The 22,096-nt window shown below is 45.8% G+C and overlaps 1 protein-coding gene across 3 annotated transcripts; it reads left to right on the top strand.

Moving 5' to 3' along the window:
- The first annotated feature begins 567 nt into the window (after nucleotides 1-567).
- CENPT (centromere protein T) lies at nucleotides 568-20,877 on the top strand. Of its 3 annotated transcripts, none has more exons than XM_084294464.1 (14): nucleotides 568-3,254; nucleotides 4,141-4,273; nucleotides 4,413-4,506; nucleotides 5,983-6,116; nucleotides 7,488-7,518; nucleotides 8,723-8,862; nucleotides 9,324-9,752; nucleotides 11,432-11,629; nucleotides 14,186-14,329; nucleotides 14,812-15,024; nucleotides 16,199-16,295; nucleotides 17,742-17,906; nucleotides 18,578-18,682; nucleotides 20,473-20,877. In XM_084294464.1, exons 1-14 carry the CDS (start codon nucleotides 2,457-2,459, stop codon nucleotides 20,618-20,620), a joined length of 2,829 nt encoding a protein of 942 aa, XP_084150590.1. In that variant the 5' UTR covers nucleotides 568-2,456; the 3' UTR covers nucleotides 20,621-20,877. The 3 variants fall into 3 exon arrangements, with proteins under 3 accessions (XP_084150590.1, XP_084150591.1, XP_084150592.1); XM_084294466.1 differs by lacking the exon at nucleotides 568-3,254 and adding an exon at nucleotides 3,862-4,052; XM_084294465.1 differs by lacking the exon at nucleotides 11,432-11,629 and having other exon boundaries at nucleotides 570-3,254.
- The last annotated feature ends 1,219 nt before the right edge of the window (nucleotides 20,878-22,096 follow it).

The raw sequence follows: 22,096 nt of genomic DNA, 5'->3' as shown, positions 1-22,096 counted from the left end.
TTTGTTGTCCTAGTAGCTGTTCGCTCATCAGAACAGCTCCAGTCCCGAGTAGACAGGCACACGATTACACTGAACAGACCTCAAACTCCTCTTCCTTACCCTACGTGAATTGAACTCCGGGCTGCTGCGGCTGTGGAGTTCCTGAGGAATAAAAACCATTCCGAAAGAGAAGTCAAGCTGCAGCCACTAACCCTTCAGAAATCCAGTCAGCCTAGCTGCAGATGTCCTGTTTTAATTTCATTTGGTACGTCAGCCTCTGAAATTAATGTTTAGCAAATCAAAACTATCATGTTGATAAAACCTGACCCCCACTGAGAGGGTGGAAGCAGTGAGTCAGTATTTAAAAGGAAACTTGATGTCCGGAGATGAGGATGCTGGAGAACTACTACTGCCAACAAAAATGCAATGTTAATTTTTTAAATGGATTGTTATTCACGGGAAATTAGAGAGTTCCTTTGGTTAAACAGAAGGACATTTTGCTACTTTGGACAGAACACATTGCAACACACTGAACGATAGCTGTCCAATTGCAGGAACAACCCCTCTGAGAATCCTTCACAATTACAGAGCATGGAAGCAGGAAACATAACAAAACAAAATATACTTTATTAAAATTAAGCATGTTAGCACCTCAGTGTAACCTGGAGAAGTCAGACAGTCCAGCAGTTAACCAGTCCAGCAGGCCAAATGGCTGAACATCCTGAAGTGCATTCCAATGGTAAAAAAAAAAAAGTACCATGACTGTCACAACACGCACGTTCTCAAGAAGCTAGGATGCACAAGTGGTCTCGTTCGTAAGGAGAGACGTTGTGCTGCCTATTGTCTTCATGGGAGCATAGATCTGCTGGACCAATTCCATATGCTAAATCAGATGGTGGAGCAGGTATCTGCTTTCCCTACAAAAAAAAAAAAAAGCAAACAAAAAAAAATCTTGCCGCTTACTTGACTTGCAGGAAAACCAGTACACCACAGAGCTGAAGTTCGAGCTACATATCAGATTGGAGAAAATAAATTAAAATGAAATAACGGGAAATACTTAGTACATGAATAGACCTGTAGTATCCTCACGGTCAACCATCCAACTCAGTACACACGTTAATAACGAAATGACCCATGCATCACATAGCAGGCTCTGACAACCAATGCCTTTAGCTGAACTGGCTACATGATCGATAGAGAAACCTCCAGCTACCAAACGCCAATGTGCCCTTTTGTTCACTCATACAGAGAGCATTGAAACAGACAGTTGTAAAGCTATGTTAGCCAGTGTTACAAAGATTACAATATTTTTCAAACTAAAGATACTTTTTACATTTAGAAAATACTTATATAAAATTTAGTAAAATTGACATCCCGACCTACCGAGCGTAACACATTCTGAGTACAGGAGGAAGAAGATCTCGCAGACCCAGAAGCCGTCTGGGCATTCCCTCAGAAGGAATTATGGGCACACTGTGGTGAACTGCCTTTTGTTTTCAACACACATCACTGCCCCCCAAGCACGCACAGAGACAGAGCCACGGAGGCGCGCCAGATGCCCTCCTCCTGGAGAGCACCGACGTATCCGTTCCGCTGGCTAATCCATGAATCCGTGCTCAGGCCAAGGCAGTAACCTTGCTACCCTCACTCCACCAGCTTTCTAGCCAACTTTGATTTGGTTTCCTGCCGCTGCAAGTGAGGGGACTAACGCTGGCTAGAAACAGAAACTACACAATCATTCCACGTCGATTTGTTACAATACTCTTACATCTCGGTTTAGAACACACAAGCGCGTTTCAGTAAGGTCTTGCCTAAGGTACAGATTATTAGTCATGCCAACTAGGTTAGGATTAGACAGCAAGGGTTTGCAACCACTGCAGATAAATTTGCTTCGCTTCTGCTTCATCCCAGTGCGCTGAACGAAAGCCAAGGATTTAAATGCCAACACGTTACAAAGCCTCTGGTTCACGAGAGGGAGTTCTGAAGCCAACGAGATAAACTACAGCCGTCAAATGCCACCAGGTTCTTTGTACCAGACCGCAATCCTTGCTAGTGTTGAGAGCATCGAGACATCTGTAACAAATACGTATGTACTGCAGAGAAAGCAAAAACTACATAGTACAAGAGCACTCTTTAACTCAGGGATTCTTTCACACTAGAAACGGCAGTCTTTTATGGCATCAGTAATTTACTGAAGAAACACATCACCCTGAGAGGGTTTCTAAAGCTTTCCTCGTGCCTCTGCTAAGCGAGGCCAAGCAAAACATTGTTGTTCATTCCTATGACAGGTATAGTGCCAACCATGCTTTCAGACAGGCCTTCTCCAGGGGGTAGTGTTCCTGTTACCTCACCGAGCACAGGAGCCAGTTTATTTGCTGAAAACCGATCCCCTCCGTCCACTTAGTGGTGACACGGGGTCCCTTCTACCCTAAACCACAACAAATGCTTTCTTTCCACCGCTGCCAAGCCCACGGGGGATGCTGGAGGGCCCGGTGCAGGCAGCGTTAGCTCCGGGGGAGCACCGTGTTCACAACGGGGCTTGGCAGCTCCTCGGCAGCGGTCAGATCCGATGGCAAGGGCCGGGCTCCGTGGGGGCGGCTTCGGCGGCGGCGGGGCGGGGGGAACCGGGCAGGGGGAGCCCGGGGCAGCGGGGACACAGCCGGGCCCGTCTCCACTCTGTCCATCCGAGGCTCTGCCACGCCGGGGAGCCCCGGGCCGGGCCGGGGAGCCCCCTGCCCTCAGAGGCCGTGGCGTTTGCGGGCCCCGGCGCTGGCGGCATGGAGCAGCCGGTCCTTCTCGCGGATCTCCTCACGGAGCTGGGCCTCGGCCAGGCGCAGGCGGCGGATGCTGCCCTTCATCTCCTTCATCTTCACCTCCAGCAGCGCGATGATGTCGCGCTGCTCGTTGAGCTTCCTCAGCAGCTCCTCCGACGTGGTGCCCGACGACAGCGAGTACGAGTGGTCCGGGGGGCCTCCTTCCAACGCACCTTCCTCCCCTACCCCTACCGCCACCGGCAGCCTCCCGGGCCCGGGCCCGGCTACCACCGCCGCGGCCCCCAGCTCCACCTGCACCGTCAGGTCGATGGGCTTCACGTCCTCGGCCGCGCCCCCTGCCGGGGCCTCGGCGGCGGGGCCGGGGCCCTGAGCGGCGGCTGCGGCGGCCGCAGCGGCGGCAGCGGCGGCGGCGGCGGCAGCGGGGCGGGGGCGGCGTGCGGCCCGCGCCGCCTTGCGCTCGTTGACGCCGCGCAGGGGGAAGATGGTGGGCACCCGCACCAGGTAGGACTTGCGGCCGCCCTGGAAGTGCTCGCTGCAGACGCGGTGGCCGGTGGTGGGCTGGAAGGTGCTGAAGCAGCCGCTGACGCCCGCCCGGGACACGTTCTTCAGCCAGAGGCGCCGCAGCTCCTCGTCCTTGGGGAAGGTGTAGAAGTGCAGCGCCTTGTCGCGGTGCGAGTTGTTGTAGCAGCCCGGCACGCAGCAGGTGAAGCCCGGCATGGCGAGAGGCCGGGCCCCGCGCCTCGCCGGGCCTCCGGGGGTGAGGTGAGGTGAGAGAGGGGGGAACGGGCCGGGCCGGGGGGGCGGCCGCGGCAGGCCCCGGCGGCGGGGGAGAGCGGGCGCGGGCCGCCGCCCGAACTACAGCTCCCACAAGGCCAACCGCGGCCTCTCGCCGCCCGCCGCCCGCCGAGGCCGCACCGGAACTACGCGGCCCACAATGCACCGCGCCCAACGGGCGGGCGGGTGGCCGAGCCCCGCCGCTGCTCGGGGTCGCCGCGCCGGAACTACGCGCCCCACAATGCGCTGCGCACAGGGACTACGGCTCCCAGGGGGCTTTGCGGCGGGGCCCGCCTCCTCCCGCCCTCAGCCTCCCGTGAGGCGTCGCGCGCTCGCGAGAGGTGGCTCGGCGGGAGGCGGGAGCGGCCGTTACCGGTGACCGTTACCGGTGACCGTTACCGGTGACGGGGCCGTTACCGGTGACCGTTACCGTTACTGGGGCCGTTACCGGGCGTTATGGACGGCGTCAGGGCGCGGCGCGAGTCCAGGCGCAGCCTGAGGCGCAGCCTCGGGGACCGGCCTCGGGTAAGGCGGTGGCGGGGGGATGGGGGGATAAGGGGGGTGAGGGGCGGTCGTGGCACGGCTCTGAGGTGTCCCCGCTGTGTGCCCTCAGAGCGGGCCCGGCTCCGGGAGGGTTGTCGCCGCCGCCGCCGCCAGAAGGGCCCTGCTGAGGCAGCAGCCCGCCGCCTTCCCCGATGTGGATAATGACACGCCGAGGATGCTGCTGCGCAGGGTCATCCGCAACCGTGAGTAGTGCTCGGGGGGGTTGGGGGGGAGCGAAGGGCAGTGTGGTGCTGAGCTGCTGGGCGGGATAAACCACAACGGCTGCTTTTTGATATTCTTGTTAGATTGGGTTGTGGAAAAAATGCTTTGATTTGTTCGCAGAACCACAAGTCTCGCCTCTAGCACCTCTGATAGCTGACCACAAAGAAACAGAAGATGCTCCGTCAGAACCCTCATCCCGGAGGACTTCCAGCATGTAAGTACCTAGTCCCCCTTTTTAAATGCAGACTCTTAATAGCGTTTTCCAGTGGAAGTGCTGGATACAATAAGATTCCAAATGGAAGTCTGCTCACCTTAGTTATCTCTAACAGCAATCTGTAACAAAATAGAAGTTCTCACCTGTTTGCAAGGTTACAGGTTATGTACTGATAATGCTGGGGAGTAACACGTGGGAATGAGTGGCTGCCACATCTACTATTCAGAAAACAGGTTGCTGTTGCTTTTTATAGTGTTAATTCTTCTTAACTGTTCTTGTACTGGGCTGCTAAGGGTTACTTGATCTCCTGTAGGGTGGTTTGGAGGTGAAGTTTGCCTGAGGTTCGGCTGCCGTTTTCATGTTTAGCTTCCTTTAATATGCTGAGCTAAGAAGCCTGACCATTCCGCTTTGTTAAATAGAAGAAAGCCACTAGTGGTTGAAGATCTTAATGTGTTCTATCCACTTTGTCCAAACTTCCAACTTTTTTAGTAGTTCTAGCCACTTTGTCCCAACTTTTTTCTTACTACGAAGTAGAATAGCCTGTTATAGACAATTTGATTTCCTTTGCTTTGCCTTTATAACTAAACTTTTTGTGTTGACAATAATCAACTTTAAATAGGTCCTGTAAAAATATTAAGCAGACTTCTGTCTTTCTGCTCTTTTAATAGAGGAAGTCTGAGTTTTCTGTAAGTGTGGTAGCTTGTTTTTCTTAAGTCAAAAAGAGAAGCAATATTATTTCAGCTCCTTCTAGATTTTTGAAGGTCTTTTCCAATCTAGAGGATTCTATGATTCTGTGATCATCACCTCACTGGTCTTGCTATATCAAAGACATGTTTGTCACAGCAAAGGATGCAGAATTCTGCTGCTCCTGAAACGTGCGCTCTTGGCTGCAGGAGGATTGCTGCTCTGTAGTTCTGCAGGACACTGTGAGAGGCTGGCAGCAATTCACTGACAAGCTTCATGGGGGGGATTCTTGGAACTCCCCAGTAATGGGGGAAAACAAGGCAACTCTGAAAACTTCTGATCCCCATCCTGTGCCTGACTGGCATATAATGCATCTATTCCATGCACCTGTGTGTTTGTGATGCATAATGTTTTGTGGTTATGGCTTTTTTGTTTACAACGTAAGGTTTGACAAATTTAATTGCTGCTGTGTGCTGTCAACAGAAGAGAACCGTGGAGTTTGTTGGGAGCCAATCTTCCCCTTTAGCTTGAAGTTTCTCAGCCCTGTCATTCTGAATATACACTTCAGTTTTGATTTTTTTTACTTTGTGAAATTTGATTTGGTAGGAGGGAATGAGATGTTTCTGCCTTTGCTGAGGTAGTCTGACTAGTTCCTTATTTCTGCTGCAGCAAGGACAAATAATTTCCATTTGTTTTTTTAGCAGCTTTACAGGGAATCTACTCTGTAATGCACTGTTTCTAGGGTACCTAAATGACTATGTCCATTGTTAAAGGCTTGGTTTGTTTTGGTAGGGTGGAACTGCAACTGCCAGACATTGTTCCTGAGGATACATCTATCAATACATTCCGTATGACTAGGAGTAGAAAGAAACTCAGCATTTCTGAATTTGAGAGAGCAGCAGACAAGCGACTTCCTCAGAACCAAGGTAAGGCCACAGTCTGAAATTATCTTGCTTTCTGCTGTGTTTGCTGTCAGTTCATTTTCATCTACTGCAGTTCAGCTCTTAGTAACTTCTCCGTTGAGTGGTTGGATGTTTGGAAGCAAGACTGCAGCATTATCTGCAAAGGGGATAGTAGAGAAAATAACACAGTTCTTTCTTAGCTAAATCATTGGCTCTTCTCTAGTTGTATGTGACTTCTTGATCATTTTTCCACCTTGGTGCTCTTTGAGTTTTGAAGCATCTCCAAAGGTAGAAGTCTCACCCCACAAAGTTTCAGAAAATCAAAAATAGAAGATGCTACATAGGTTTTGTTGATTTTTTTTTTTTTTGTCAAATAAGTTACTCAGTCTGTGTCCGAGGAAAAAGTGACTTGGAATTTTATAAAAATAAATATTTTGTATTGGGATAAGTTTTCCCTTGATATCAAGTTTGTAAATACGGTGAATATCACTTTCATTTTAGTTCCAGAGACAGAAAAGTAAAACACATCACTTGAGTTTACATATTCCGTTGGCAGTTGCAACTGGAATAGAATTGAAGGGTGAGATTCGGCTCCGATTTCCACACCCCTAAGTCTGTGTGTCTGCAGGTACACTGGGTAACTAAAGTGCTCTTAAACTTTAAATGAGATTTAGTCAGTGGAGAGTGATTGAGCCCAGCCCGGAGTAGACACCTACGTTTGATTAATTGTTTGTCTATAATGGGCACACAGACACCTATATTTGAATGTTTTAATCTGGAGCCAAAGCCCACGCTGACTCACCTGTGCTCAAAAAGTTGACTCACCTTTCTTTAGCCTGATGCATGCTCTGAAACATCTTTGTATTGCTAAGAAATGGAGCAATTCTGTAAAAAGCAGAGGCGATGTGCTCTGGTATTTACTGGTATGAGCAAGATCACTGCTGTCTAGGTCTGCTTTTGGGACTTTGTGGGTTGAACATGTTTGAGCTACATTTTCCCTGACAATTTGGAGTAGCTAGCGATGTTTCTAAAGTTTCCAGATGCTTTAATGATGGAAGATAAAGGGTTGCTGAAGAGTTGTGATTGAGGCCCTAGCATCTTGCTATTAATGTGATAGGATTAATATTACTGAGTATGAGAGCATGTGCCAGGCTAAATTGCCTTTGTTTTATCACCCTTTTAGAAACTGCTTATTAGAATTTTAATGAGTAATTCAGGAATGCAGTCAAGAAATTGTAAAGTGAACCTATTGTCTCTTTCTGTTCTCATTGAAATGTAGCTTTTGAGAATTATGTCATAACTGTTCCTAGAAACAGGAAGATCTGTTATGTTACTTCTGTAGAGCATTGTGTAGCAAGTAATTTCTCAAATAATACGTTACCAACTTTGTTTTAGCCCATTCAACGCTGGACAGCACTTTGGCTCGGTGAGTTTAAAACAAAATGTCTTAACTTCTGGCTGTCCTAATTACAGCTGTCTTAATTCGTCACCTCTGTAGCTGTGAACGACATGATAGGTAACTGGATTTGTAATGAAGAGCTGTGTTAGTATCCCACGCTGGTATGAAACTTGAAGGAGGTACATGATGTGCCCTGTGATTTTCTGAAACTGTGGCTCTGTACTGCTTGCCCAGCTTGGCCTAGCCTGTATTGCTGCTATTGCTCCTGCCTTCTTATGAACGTGTTGCCTTTCCTCTTTTTACTGACTAGGATCACGCCTTTTTTTCCCTTCTATTCCTCATGTTTCTAACAGTAAGTCAGTGCATAATTTACCTTAGTATGGTGTCTCTACCTGTTAGTTGACTTGCTGCGTCAGTTGCATCGATGCAGTCTTCAGTCCAACTTCCCTGGACTTTAAAGGGCTTGTGGGCAAGTCAAGAATTTCTTCTCCTCTGTTGCACTTGTGCTATGCTAAAGATCCCAGACATGGTTGGCAAAATTTCAAAATTGGCTTCTCCCTGCAACCTTTGCTTGTGGTCCCATGCAAGGTGTTTCATAAGGCTGCACGCTGTACTTGCTGTTTTTTAATCCTCTCTACCCTGAACCCTCTTTTTGACTGGGCTGCCTAGGATGAGGGACAAGAGATAGCTAAGCTGGCCAATCTGATTAAGGTACAAAATGTGTACATTCAGATGTGTTCTTTCCCATGCTTTTTATGCTGTTATCTTAGTTCCTGTACCACAAAGTTTACATTGTGTTCTTAGTGGTAGTTTGCTGTGAGTACTGATACTCAGCAGATTTTTAGACTTGCACTAAATTTCTTTTACTTCCCTGCTCTTATCTAGAGGACATCTTTACTCTTAAATATGTGTTTGCCTTTTTAATTATTTGATTGTTAAAGATTCCTGAGCCTTTGGTCAGATATATTGTTGCAGTCCACTCTGGGTAGGAGGCTGTAAAGCCAGTCTGTTTCCTGATTCCTGTAATAAATATTCTGATGTTAGGTGATGAGATTGGAATATCTGCTTAAAGAAGACTAATGTGTAATCTCCAGGGGTTTGGGGGGGGAAATTTTTCCTAGCTAAGGGGTTTGTGAAATGTCTCGCTGTTAGTGGCCTTATGTCTGTAATCTGAGGGCAAAAGGGGAGGGTGCAGGTTTTGAAAATGATTTCCGCCTTCCCCTTTTTACAGATCTCTTCGCATGTCACTTGGTTCCGTGCTTGCACCAGACACTGTTGAAAAGAGAGGCTTATTACGGAGGCCAAAGAATCACAAAGCTATTGACATTGCAGCTTTTGAAGGCGGAGTGGAACAGAACATGCAGAGAAAAGGTTTCTTTTGTGCTGTTATTTCTGTTTTGGGAGGGAGGGCCTTATATATGGTGACTTCTAGAAGCGGTTACTGCAGTGTGATCTGTATTTTAGGATTTAAAGGCTGTTAACATATTCATGGAAATCAAATGTAATTTGGGAGGCAAGAGTTAAAACAAGGCTCTGCACCCGTAGCTTCTTCAATTCTATGCACTTCTAATGTGCTCCATTCAGCTTGGTAATAACACCACACAAATTGTTTCCTGTGTGGGCTTGTGTTTGTGACTGTGGGTACTGGGGAGATGGTTTGGTAGAGGAAGTTATCATCACTCTCCAGTGGCCCTATAGTTTCTGTTGGGGATGAATGAAAATCTGTTAAATAACTCAGGTTTTGAATTATGCAAGTCCTGGTACTAAATGTGTGTCCTTATGATCTCGAACAGTTTTTCACATTAAAACTTATTTTAAAACTTTTTAAACAGCACAGAACTATCTTGTGGAATTGCAAACGGCATCCATAATTGAAGCAGCCACGGCAACAAGCGATGCAGAAATCATGCTGAATAACACAGAGCTTTTTGTTCAGCCTCAGTCTGTTGAACAGAACCAAAAGAAACTTCCTGCTCTTGAACCACGGCTGTCAGAATCAAAAACCCCAGTGCAGAGAAGCGAGATTTCTAACGCAACTCAGGAGGAAGGAAGGCTTGTGGGCCGGGTATCCAGTGTGGGCACAGATGAGGGAAGGACCCGAAGATACTCTGAGGAAGAATTAATAAATGACGGTGAACACGTTGACAACATGGCTCATGTATCACAGGAAACATCTGTGAACAACGGAGAAGATGAGCAAGGCCATTCCCAGCAGAGTGAGCCAATGGAACAGCTTTCTGCTTCGGAAGAGGTGGCTGGCAGTGAGTACTATGCGTTACGACCTGGGGGTAGCAGGTATTATCTGAAATTGCAGAATCACAGCGTGGTTCAGGCTGGCGGGGACCTCTGGAGGCCATCTGGTGCCAACCTTGCTCCAGCAGGGCCACCCAGAGCAGGTTGCCCAGTGACCACGTCCAGGTGGCTGTTGAACCTCTCCAAGGAGAGAGACTCCACAGACTCTCTGGACAATGCGTGCCACTGCTTGGTTCCCTTCACAGCACAGAAGAGTTTGCTGACATTTAGAAGGAACCTCCTGTACTCCACTTTGTGCCCACTGCCTTTTGCCCTGGCACTGGGTGCCATTGAAAATAGCCTGGCTCTGTCCTCCCCGCTCCTCCCTTCAGGTATTTACAGACATTGGTGAGATCTCCCCAAACCTCCTCTTCTCCAGGCTGAGCAGTCCCAGCTCTCTCAGCCCCTTCTCATAGGAGAGGTGCACCGTTCCCTTAATTGTCTTAATTCTCTTTGCTGAGCTGTCTTCTGACTGTGTAAATGGGAGCGCCTTTTTCTCATTCTGCACAGGGCAGACCCCGAGGTGTGGCCCATGACATTTTCTGCTCCGTGACCCTGGTACAGGTAGCCAGGGCAGGGTCTGCTGTAATGAATAGCTGTGTGCAGTTCTTCATGGAAATCCTAAGTTTTGATTGAAGTGCAGACAGCTAATGTTTCTCTTTCTTTTTTTATGATGCTTTGTCAGAAGGGCCACTGAAGGGATGAAAGACATGAACTCCTGATAGCTCTTGAACAGAAGGCCTTTATTGCCATTTTCCTTCACTACAAATACTTTCCCTGTAACCCCATGTGCTGTCCACGTGCCCAAAGTGGTCGTACAATCGGTTAGAGACCCTCTGACACACGCCTGGAGCCAGCCAGCAATTGGCCACTGCCCAAAGCTCATCTTTAACACTGTAGCCAAGTTAATTTATCTCGACCATGCTCAAGTTTTTGTTTCTACTGCTTATTTCCTCATTATCTCTAATTCAGGCACATGTGGAACAGCGCAAAGCCACCTGTGAATTCCTTTCCCACAGACCACATAAACAGCATTTAAAGAATGGTTGTTTATTTGGTATTGCTTGAGCCAGGAGTGCAGGTCTTGCCACTGGAAACATAGGAATTCATTAAATAATGCCTGGTGTCTTGGTGGACTATTGCACCGTACTTTGCTTCTGGAGGGTTGCCTGTGGCAAGCTTGGTGGGAAAAGTTGTTTTGAAAGAACAAGGGAAGAAATGAACAGAAAAAGGCTAATTGCTCTGAAGAGTCCAGTGGTAGGAACTTTTAGGACAAATGGATAGATAACACATGGAGGACATGAAACAGGACTGGATTAAAGGAGAAGAAAAGGAGGGAGAAGGAGAGCATGTCTAAAAGATGCTGGCGTTTGTAAGCCATTAATGTCAAAAGTTAATGATTACATATTTCTCTTGTTTTACCAAAGGTAGCTAATGTCATCTTGCTCCTCAGTATGATCTGAAAATGTATCTGCAAGGGCTTTTCCAGCTGATTCCTAAGACACAGTGCAAACTCTTGAAACTGTTTTGAGGAAAGTAAGAGCAGTTCTTTGTGTGTATTCCTCTCTCTGCATGGTTGTTTTCTTATTTACCAGAAATGAAAGTGTAAGAAAATACCAGGGGCAGCATTAATGCTCTCAATTTCTAGCTATTAATAGGTGGAGCTCCTCTTTGCCATCCAGAAGTTCAAGTAGATCCCCAGTCATTCTAAAGCCTAGGAGATCTTTCAGCATGTCTTTGCGAGAAGTTGTGTCCCGTATAATTGAAGAACTAGATGTAAGCGATAAAGAAGAAGAGATGGCTAATGCAGTGAATGAAGTAGAACAGGAAGAGATTTCCAGAGAGGGTAAGAATTGCTTCCAGTGTTGCAAAGTAATGGAGTACTTCAGTCTGATTAGAGAAAAGTGGTTTTCGGTGACTTGGAGAGTGAAATAAGACTTTATTATGCAGTGGACCCTAGAGATAATTTAATTCAAATCATATCAGAGAGACTGTGAGCATTTCCAGACAAGCTTCCTAAAAGCAGGCTGTGTCTCACTCATCTGCTCCTTTGTCAGTATTTGTTTTGCTCACAGCGACTGCAAATGGAGTAAATTTGTGTTCTTGTATAGTTCCATGGCACTGCTCATCTTCCTGTAGGGAGGGAGAAAGGGTAATTGACTCTTTCTTGGCAAGGGATATGCCCAGCTAATCACTTTTTGCTTGTCCACATTTTAATGTTTGCTATATTTTTTTAAGCCATGTTGGCCTTTACTTTCCTCCAGTACCTACCAGCACGTTTTTCTCTTCAAGGGCTTCAAGGCTGCCCTGCCGTAAGGAACAGTGATTGTAACAAAGATGTGGGGCCTCATACTGACCTTTTTGTTCCTGGAAGAGAGCAAATCATAAACTCATAGAACGGTTTGGGTTGGAAGGGACCTTAAAGGTCATCTAACTCCAAACCCCCTGCCGTGGGCTGGGATGCCACCCACTAGATCAGGTTGGCCAAGGCCCCATTTAGCCTGGCCTTGAGCACTTCCAGGGATGAGGCATCCACAAAATCATGCAAGTTGCTTGCTTTCACAAGCACATTCTGTTTTCTTTGAAATCCTTCTGCCATAGAAAAAGTCAGTAAAAACTTGGCAGCCATGCAGAGGTTCATTAAGGCAGCAGTTACTCTGTGTTTCTAAAATAATGGTTGCATAAAATTGGCAGTCTATAGTCTTGATTCTTTTGTCCTTTTTATAGTTTTACTTGGGTGCATCTCTGAAGTGTGAAGTTTCAACAGGATGTGACTCTTGAGATTGATGAAAGTCACCTCAGAATTGTTAAAGTTCTGCAAATGGCAGCTTAAAAGAGTTTGGTCAGAAAAGCAAATAACAAAAATGATGAAAGGAAGAGATGACAAATAGTAGGCATCACTGTGTCACTATGGAAACAACTGTCATGCTCTCCCTTTGAACACCATGTGCAGTTCTAACCTCTACATTTCAAAACAGATTTAACAGAACTAGAGAAGGAGCAGAGAAAAACAGTTGCCATTAACAATAATGATAATTGTGTGGAGCAGTTTCTATACATTGAATGCCAAAATATAAGGACTTCTCCGCCTGGAAAAAAGACAATCGCTCTGGGAGTGAAATAGAAGAACTTTAAAAGGAAAACCCTTGAGCAAGCGTGGAGGAGATGATTCAACAGACAAATTGAAACAAATAGCTCCACGATCAGTCAGTGCAGAAACTAGAGAAGAGCAAAGAGCACAGACAGCTGGCAGGTTATACCAAACTGAAGGAGGTATTGCTACCAGGCACAGCCGATGAAGTTGGTAAAAACTAGACATGAATATATCAATAGCAACTGGTACTCCCTGTTACAGCGCTGTATCCATGCAGTAGTCTGGTCACGTAGGAGTATCACTGATGCCTGTGTGCCTCAGGCAGTCTTAGTGTTGAGCTTCTGCATTTTCCCCACAAAGCTAGTTAACTTTAGGCAAGATTTTCCCCTACGCTGCTGTAGGGAGACAATATTCTGGTGAATAAGATTGCTGTTGCTGAGTTTTGCTCTGCCTGTGGCCAAGTTTCCTTGCCCTTTTCACCAGGGCTTGGGGCTTCCAAGGTCTTGGCACTTGTACTTTTGAGCATGAAACCTCCCAGTCACTAGACAGGATGGTAAAAGTCCACTTTTATGGCTTCTGACTCTACCCTTGAGGTTAGCTGAGCTTTCCAAATCCTTCAGTGAGTTCCTAGTAAGATTTTTCTAAGTAATGACTTGTGTGTATTTCTGCTGGAATTGAGCTACGGGGTAATAGGTGTGGATGATAGTTTAAGTATGTAGGGTAAAGAAGTACTTCAGTAGCTGAGGTTTTTAAGGACGTGCATGTCACGTGTCCTTTTATTTCTCTTCATCCTGCCTTCTAGAGGATTGTCAAGGATGGTCAAAACACTGCTAAGTGCTCTCTTCTTTGGAGTGCGATGTATCTCTTCCAGCATTGTTCATTCAGAAAAAGTGTGCATGTGGTTAGCCATCTATACCCAGGAGCTGAAAATGGGAAGGAGAATGTGGGCGCAAACACTAGGTATTGCTAGATTTAGAGGAAAAAAAGTTCTTTCACATAATCACCAGAAGTGAGAGTACACAGAAAGGATAGATCTGGAGGAGCTCTGGTTACGGTGAAGTAAATTTGCTTCCTTCATCGGAATCTAGTGTGTACCCTGAGTAGGTGGCAAGCTCAGGAAAAGTTGTGCATTGTCAGTTTTTGGAAGGGAGCTGCTTCTGCCTCCCTTTTTTTTTTTTTTTTATACCTATGGCTATTAATGAGTTTACTCATCAAGTAAATTTTAGTGATTGTTACAATCAACCACCAGCGTTCAGTTTTTTGTTTTTTTTTTGTGGGTGAGACTGATGATGGTATTTCCTATTTTAGCTATGGAACATCATACAAATACTGGATATTCTGAACATTTAGAGAAGAAACTGACAGAAAAAGCAGAATCACAGATAATTATGACTCCAGAAGAAGAGGGAGTAGCAGAAGGCAGTGTTAAACACCAAGACTCTGCCAAACCTGGTGAGAACAATCAAATTACCTCTAAAGCTGCGTTACTGGCATCAGTGCTAGGACAAAGACTTGTTAACTCTCTGCAATCTACAGTCTGGGCTAAATGCTGGAAAAATACCCAATTAATTTTGACATTTCAGCTGAAAGACTGTGTTACTGCTCAAGTGGAAGCCAAAATATTATTGGGAATAATATTTAGAAACACATAGTTGCAGAAAGCTTCTTTAATTTACTTGTGGGAATTTGAGTCAAGGAAAGATTGCTAAAACTTGGAGCCCCTTTGAATTTGTTGGCAAATCAAGATCTCCCAAGAGTCTACATGTATATTGACTATATAGATGTCTATATTGACATTCTAATCTTTGACGATAGAATATAATAGGTGGCAACTTGTCAGGAATGGGAAGATGGGTTTCATTTTTATGAGTGCCCTGAAATTTTGGATGTAATACTTGTTACAGTGATGCATTTTTTCTGTTTTAAAAATCCAGAACCAGAAATGGCCAGAAGTGCTAGAGCTGGAAGCTTGAGCAGGCATTCTCATGCTTTTTCCTCCTTTGAAAAATCTGGGACAAAGCCATTAGAAGAAGCTGTTGAGCAAGCAGATGAACTACTAGAAGACAGAGCTGTCATGGGACAACTGGATGGTCCTGAAGAAGAATCTACTGAGGATGAAGTTGAAATGGAAGGCCAGGAGAGTGAAGGTAGGGAAAACTTTTGCAGCAGCAGCAGAAGGCAACTAAGATTTTTTTCCCTCTGATATCTGCTAACAAGTTGAAGGAATAATAACATGATCAACTGTTTAGTCCATCGGATAGTCCAGGGGAAGCTGTTGGCTGGTATTTGAGGGCCAGAGGGAAGTGTAGGTTGTTACTGGCTTGGTGCTCTGTTGGTAATCATGTACTTATGAGATAATGATAGTGGAAACGTACACAGTGTACAAGAATGAGTGCAAAATGGTCTTAGGATAAAGTGCAGGATATCTCTTCCTTCCTGACTCCTATCTTCATGCTGCACTAAAAACTTTTTTAGCACAGAACTTGTTTTCAGAGCTGTTTATGATACTGTGGATTTGAAAGGTGATTTAGAAATCCATTCTGTTTGTGTAGTTACCTAGTTCCTTTCCAGATAACCAGAAGAGTAGACTGATTTTTCCACAAAGCTGAGAGGAATTACGTTTTGTAAAAGTTCCGTAGATACTGTATCAGCCTGCTTCATTGCCCCAGGAGTGCTTGTGCTATTCAGAAGGACATGTAGTTCAATTAAGGCCACATCTGCGAATACTCAGAATGTGTCGGTGGCTTGGGGTTGGTCTTAGTCTTAAAAAATATAATATACCCTGAAATAAAAAACTTAGCTAAGGGCATCCTAAAAGAATCCCGTTGCCAGGATTTGAGGCATTATGGGGAAATTCAGCTTTATTAAGAACATGACAATTGATTCGGTACACTCGTGCATGAGGAAAGCTGTGAGTGTTCTTAGCGTGTCTACAGCAGTGTGAATGCGTGTATCTGTAACCCATCTGCATGGGGACATGAAACGATCTGGCTGAAGAGAGCCTTGTGGTGCTGATAGGATGGAACGGTAAGAGTAGCATCTTCCAGGTCTCGTTGGAGGAGAGAAAGAAAAACGGGGGGGAAAAAAAAAAGAAATTATTCACTCTCATCATAAAATTTACTTCAGAAGCCTCAGCATAACTGGTCTTTGCCCCTGCATCTTGCTCCATGTACCTCCAGCACACGGAAATATTTCTTCAGAAGAAGCACCGGAGCAGATGTGGAAAGCTGGCTAGACTTCTGTCTGCTGCTGCAGTGGTGCTTGCTGCAGGAACACTGAAAATAGATAGTATAGTAACTGATACTTCTTTTTTCTCCTTAGAGGGTTCCATGAAGACACCCACATTTGTCCGTGCCCCAGCCTACCGTCCACTTCCCTTGCTGCCAACTCCACGTTCTGCAAAGCCTGCTGCTACTGAGTAAGTATAAGCAACCTTCAGCAGTGGCCCAGTAAAAGCATATCTGGGGGTGCAAGTAGCAGGAGAGAGCCCAGAGATCTGCATTCCCAACAACTGTCCTGCATGGAGAACCCAGCTTTGTTGGTTGTTTTGTCCCTCATCAGATGTAGCAGGGACTAAGCAGTCCTGAATTCGTTAGTTCATCCAGGGCTTTAGTGATTGGATAAAGAATTCTATCAGGTAAATGTGAGCATTCTCCCAGAGCAGATCTCAAAGCTTTGGAATAAATGGATAATTTAATGCTTCTTTGAGCTGAATACCAAAACCTTTTCCTAGCAGTTCTTTGGCTGCTAGGCTACCTTGGAGCACTAGACAGTAGGAGGTGCAGGCTAGCCCCTTCAGTAGGGGATGCAGAAGCCCTTGCAGGAGAGGGAGAATTATAGATTACATTACAACGATCACATTAAATGGCACGTTTGTATTGACTTTTGAAACCCAAAGCTGTATGTACCTGCCATGTGATGAGTGTAAAATGAAGTTTGCTTTGAGGCAGAAAGTGAACCTTTGGCCTTCGTTACTCTAAAATAGTTAGAACTTTGCCAGCCTTTTAACTAGAAATTTGGTGAAGACATCTGGAGAACCGGTAACAGTAGATCCTAGGGAACAGAAGAAACATTCTAGCCCATGTCGCAGTCAATTTATTGAAGCAATAAACAATAAAATGAGATTCTTTTGTCCTGTGCTGTTGTGAACAGAGATGAATGATGCTTGTAGAATATGCTGAATTATTGCTCTAATCAAAAACACTATTTTATTTATATATATTTTAGACTGGAAAACAGTAGAAGTTTCATTTGGGACTTGGTCAGAAAACAGTTGCATAAGGGGAAAAAAGTACAGAAAAAAATTCAGGCTAAACAAAATGTTCCTATTAGTGTAAAAGTTGTACACTTCCCATTTTGTGGAAGGAAACTGTATCAAAGGAAGAGCTTCTGTTGAGTCTTGTCAACCACCAAGAATTGTTGAGCATGCCCTGCAGACCAGAATCTCCCTTCTGCACCCACAAGGCCACCTCTGTATCTGCATCAAACTTTGTCTTGTCTTGGAGAGTGAAAAATACAGGGAGCTGTAGCACTGTTGCATTTATGTATTGGAGAGAACTGTAGCTTGCTGGCTATTTATGGTAGCATGCTAATCTTGGGAAAACTTGAACCTGAATTGCTTCTCCCAAGGCTGTAGTGTCATGTGAACAGTTTGCAAAGGCTGTGCTCTGTGGGTGGCAGGGTTTTGAGGGTTTGGGAGGGAGAAATAATTAAGAGCTTGTGGTAGTTCTTTTAACCTTGTGGTAGTTCTTTTAACCCCTTCAAATTCAGCGTAAGGTTTGCCCAAGCTCAGCTCAGCGTTCTCTGCCTGTACCCAGTGCTGTGTTTGTTCATCTGATGTGTGAATTTTCAATTTCCATCAAAGGTCTCCCCTGCAGCCACAGCGGGCTAAACCTGTTCCAAAGACCTCACGAAAGTCACAAAAGAAGAAGCGTGAGCCTGCACTTGCAAGCAGTTACATAAAGCAGATATTTAGGCATTATGCGAAAATGCCGGTGGCCAGAGATGCCTACCAAATTATTGAAAAATGGTAAGCAGCAGCAAACTCTTCTTCCTACTACTCTTCTTGGTCCTCTTTTCCTTCCTTTTCTCTCCTTAAATAACAAACTCATCCAGAGACCTGATGGTAAGTTGACAGCTCTCCCTAAACCCTTTGCTGCTCAGCTAGTGGGAAATCTCCAGGGGGTGTGATTAAAACAAGGACAGAAGTGTGGTAGGTGCTTTTGGCTGCTGTGTGGGTATTGGTGAACAGTGCTGCCTTCTAGGAGCTTCTAGCATGTGTCCCAAAGGGGTACAAACTGCACAATTCACAGTCTTCTCTACCTAACAGCACGCTGATACCATTAGCGGTCTCAGTGAGCCGGATGGCTCAGGATAATGGTCGAACAGCATCATCTTTAACGTTGATGTGCCGGTTTACTCCTTTTCTTGCATGTGGGAATTCTGGGCAAGGTTCTGGCTGTCAAATACGCAGCTGTTTCACAGCTTGCCATCTTCAGATACCAGTGGTCCAGAAAGCCCAGGCTGAGAAGCCAAACTTCATTCCCTGGGCTGGAGTGGTTCTTCTCCCCCAGTTTTCCCCTGGCAGGCTGTGACCTGCACAGTGAGTTGCTGCAGTTTAACTTGCCCCGCAGAAGTGAGTGGCTGGTGTTTGTACCCCCCCACAGCCTGGTTTTATTTCTGTCCTCCATTCTCTTTCAGTTGTGAGAAATACTTCAAGCAGCTAAGCGATGATCTGGAAGTTTATGCCCACCATGCAGGGAGGAAGACAGTGGAGATGGCTGACTTGGAACTCCTTATGAGAAGGTAAAGGAGGGATGTCATTAACCTGTCCTGGTGTTCTGTGGTGACAGAAGTAAGCCCAGTTAAACCATCATTGCCTGGCTGTGTGTTAGCAGTATTTCTGCAGTAAGCGTGGTGTCCTGTGGTTTGCTCTGCGTGATGCAGCTTGGCTTTTTGTGCCAGAAAAGGCATTTATGGACTTGGGATTTTATACTCCAAGCTGAGGGGGGTGGAGGGGGCAGGAGAAAATAGGGGTTGGAAGTGCAGGAGTCTGAGAAACAGGTAGCAAGAGGAAGGGGATGTGTGCTAGGGTCAACAGTTAAGGCTGGGAAGTGTGTGGTATAGGTAGAAAAAGCAGGAGAGTAACAACAGTTAAGCGGGAGGCTGTGCTGTGCTGCACTGTTTGCATCCCTGAGGGATTACTTTGCTAAAGCATTTGCAACTGAAATCATGAGCATTTGCATATGCCCTGCTGTTCGACTTGCTCCTCTGAACAAAATCCCACTCGTTCCGTTTCTGCAGAATCTAATAGTTCGGCTTCAAACCGATTGCTCCTCATCAGAGCAGGAAAAGGGCGCTCTGGCCTGGCTTCTAACACTGGCATTTCCCTTACTGCCACTTCAGGACCCTCCTGGTGGAGTGGCCAGCAGCCTGCATGAGTTGTTCTCAGAACCCCTTCACTGCAGCTCTTCCCGTGGGCTCCCTCAGCTCCCCCATCTCACGACTGGACTTACTTTGTCTTGTGACCAAAACATGAGGGATTTGTTCTTTTGGGGAGCTCTCTGTAAAACTCTCAGGCCTGAGTCAGTTCACACTCCTCATTTAAAGTCATCTGAGTTGGTATCCCTAGTATCCACTGGAAGGATTTCCTTCAGATGCTACTTTAAAGTCATTTGAGGGATTTTGTAGGGTGTAACCTGATTAAAGACAATGCTTTTGCTTGGGTTTGTGTAGCTGGAGCTGGTGCTGCTGCTTAAGAGTAATAATCTATTGCTGTCCAAATCTAGAGATTTTATTTTCACACTTGACAGGTGTTTGCTGAAAGTAGTGCGAACAGGCTGAGAGGGGTGATGAGTTAGTTGGCCAGGTTTGAGGATTCTGTTCTCTTGTTATTCTGCCTTTTTCATTTTTTTTTTTTTTTGTCTTTCTGCTGCATCATTAAGAGATCAGGAACTGTTGCCAGTTCATGAATAAGAATAGTATTTCTGTTCCAGAAAGAAAATGTGGATAAAGGCTGTTTTTTTTTTTTTTTCCTCGTTCTGTGAAAATAGGAGATACTAGGAGATTTTTTTGGGAGGCAGTCAGCTAAATGGTGTACTAGTAAACTACATGATTTGAAAATGCCAACCACTTCTGAATTGGGAATAGCATATAAAAAATCTGCTGGATAATGGGATATTTGCTTCTGTTGCATCATTCTGTGCATGTCCTTAAATAGTAAAATTTATCACTTGCCAGGTGGATTGTGAATTTAAAAAGTAATGAACTGCTCTAGATCCATGTGCGGACTTGCACTGTGGAAAACACTGCTGTGGGAAGCTGCTCTGCAGTGACTCTTCTGGTCCACTTCCTATGTAAACAAGTCTGGTATTGGCACCGTATGCAGGACCTAACACGTCACCTGAGATGGCTGCGTGCAAGTAGAAGTGTATAGCTCTTCTGTCACAAGCAGCCATAGCCTGTGTGTTTCAGATATTAAATGTGAAAATGTCAATGCAAGAGAACTTTAAAAACTTTATTCTGATGTTGAGTGGTAGTACTAACAATTCTGTTTCTTCTCTGCCTTTTTTTTTTTTTTTTTTTTTTGCACAAAGACAAAGGCTGGTGACAGACAAGATGCCGTTGCATGTGCTGATAGAGCGTTACCTGCCAATGGAGTACAGGAAGCTACTGATTCCAGTTGCTGTGAGTGGAAATAAAGTGATCCCCAGCAAATCAATGTGGTCCTCTGGGAAGTGGTGAGCCCTGTGGGTGGGAACACAACCTACTGGAAGAACATAACTTTGAGCAGTCACATGGAACAACCTAATGTGATGGTTTTCCACAAGAAATTCCTGGGGCAAGAAACAGTTGACTTTGTCTTGAACTTTCTGACATTGTGACGTGGCTGTCATGCCAGCCCACTGGATCTCACCAATTATTATTATTATAAGTAATTTGACTATCCTTTAGTTTTATATCTTATGTTTGAGCATTAAATAAATAAAATGTGGTATGTATTCTGCGTGATACAAATGTTCCTTATTCCAGTGAGATGAAAGCTTACCTCATGGCTGCTGTGTTTTCACTACGCTCTTAATAGACGCTTGCTTCTATTGGTGCTCTTGATACTAACTAATTGTTCAAACGAGAAGCTATGGACTGCCTTATGAAAAGATAATGATCCTTTTCACAGCTGTACGTATATATATATTTACAACAGGGGCTTTCAAACTTAGGATCTTATCCCACTTTGTAAGTCTAGCTTGTGTCAAGAATAGCTCATAGTTCATCTATGAAAACAGCTGTTTACTGATGGAAATTCAAACAGGAAAACATACTATATACATATATATAAAATCTCATGGGCATTAGCAAGCAATAATTTAAGACCATTTGAGAGGTAACGTTTTCTGGTTCATGAGTGGTAGATGAAGAACTGGGAGAGAGCACAGGGGAGTTGGAGTGACCTTTAAGGTCCCTTCCAACCCAGAGGGTTCTGTGATTCTGTGATAAACCCGATATATACAACTAAGTCAAGGTTTTGGTAGTGGAGGTGCTGCAGGGGTGGCCTCTGTGTAGAAGTCAGGAGGTGCCCTGTGTTAGAGCCAGTTCCAGCCAGCTCCAAAACACTCATTGCTGGCCAAAACTGAGCCCATCAGCAATGCTGGTGGCATCTCTGTACTAACATATTTAAGAAAGGATAAAAATGCTGTACAGCCTCTGTGAGAGGGAGGTTTGAGAAGAGAGAAGCAGCCCTGCAGCCCCCCAGGTCAGTGCAGGAGGTGGTCCAGGCACACAGCAGCAGTTCCTCTGCGGCCTGTGGCGAGGCCCCTGCTGCAGGCTGTCCCCCTGCAGCCCGTGGGGAATGATGGTGGAGCAGATCTCCACGCTGCAGCACCTGGAAGAGCCCATGGTGGACGTGGCCTGGAAGAGGCTGCAGTGTGGAGAGCCCCCGCAGGAGCAGGCTCCTGGCAGTAACTGCAGCTTGTAAGAGGAGCTGAAGCAGGAGCAGGCTTTCTAGCAGGAACTGCAGTCTGGGGGGGGCTCACGCTGGAGCAGTAAGAACTTGGAGTGCAGCTGGTGGGAAGGATGTGTGTTGGAGCAGTCCGTGAAGGTCTGTATCCTGTGGGAGGGACCCCAGATCAGACAGTGTGGGAAGCAAGGAGCAGCAGAGATGAAGTTATGGACTGGCTGCAGCCCGCGTTCCTCATCCCCCTGTGCTGCTTGGAGAGGGGA

This window comes from Netta rufina, assembly GCF_964035555.1.
Source record: "Netta rufina genome assembly, chromosome: 13".
NCBI lineage: Eukaryota > Metazoa > Chordata > Aves > Anseriformes > Anatidae > Netta > Netta rufina.
Note: the sequence above shows the minus strand (reverse complement) of the source record. Positions and strands in the feature narration are given on the sequence as shown.

Bases quoted from the DNA above. Each gene is read 5' to 3' on its own strand.
- CENPT (XM_084294464.1), top strand. From the start codon at position 2,457: ATGCTGGAGGGCCCGGTGCAGGCAGCGTTAGCTCCGGGGGAGCACCGT. The intron at 16,296-17,741 runs GTAAGTATAAGC...TTTCCATCAAAG, and splicing joins GCAAAGCCTGCTGCTACTGA to GTCTCCCCTGCAGCCACAGC. The intron at 18,683-20,472 runs GTAAAGGAGGGA...TTTTGCACAAAG, and splicing joins TTGGAACTCCTTATGAGAAG to ACAAAGGCTGGTGACAGACA.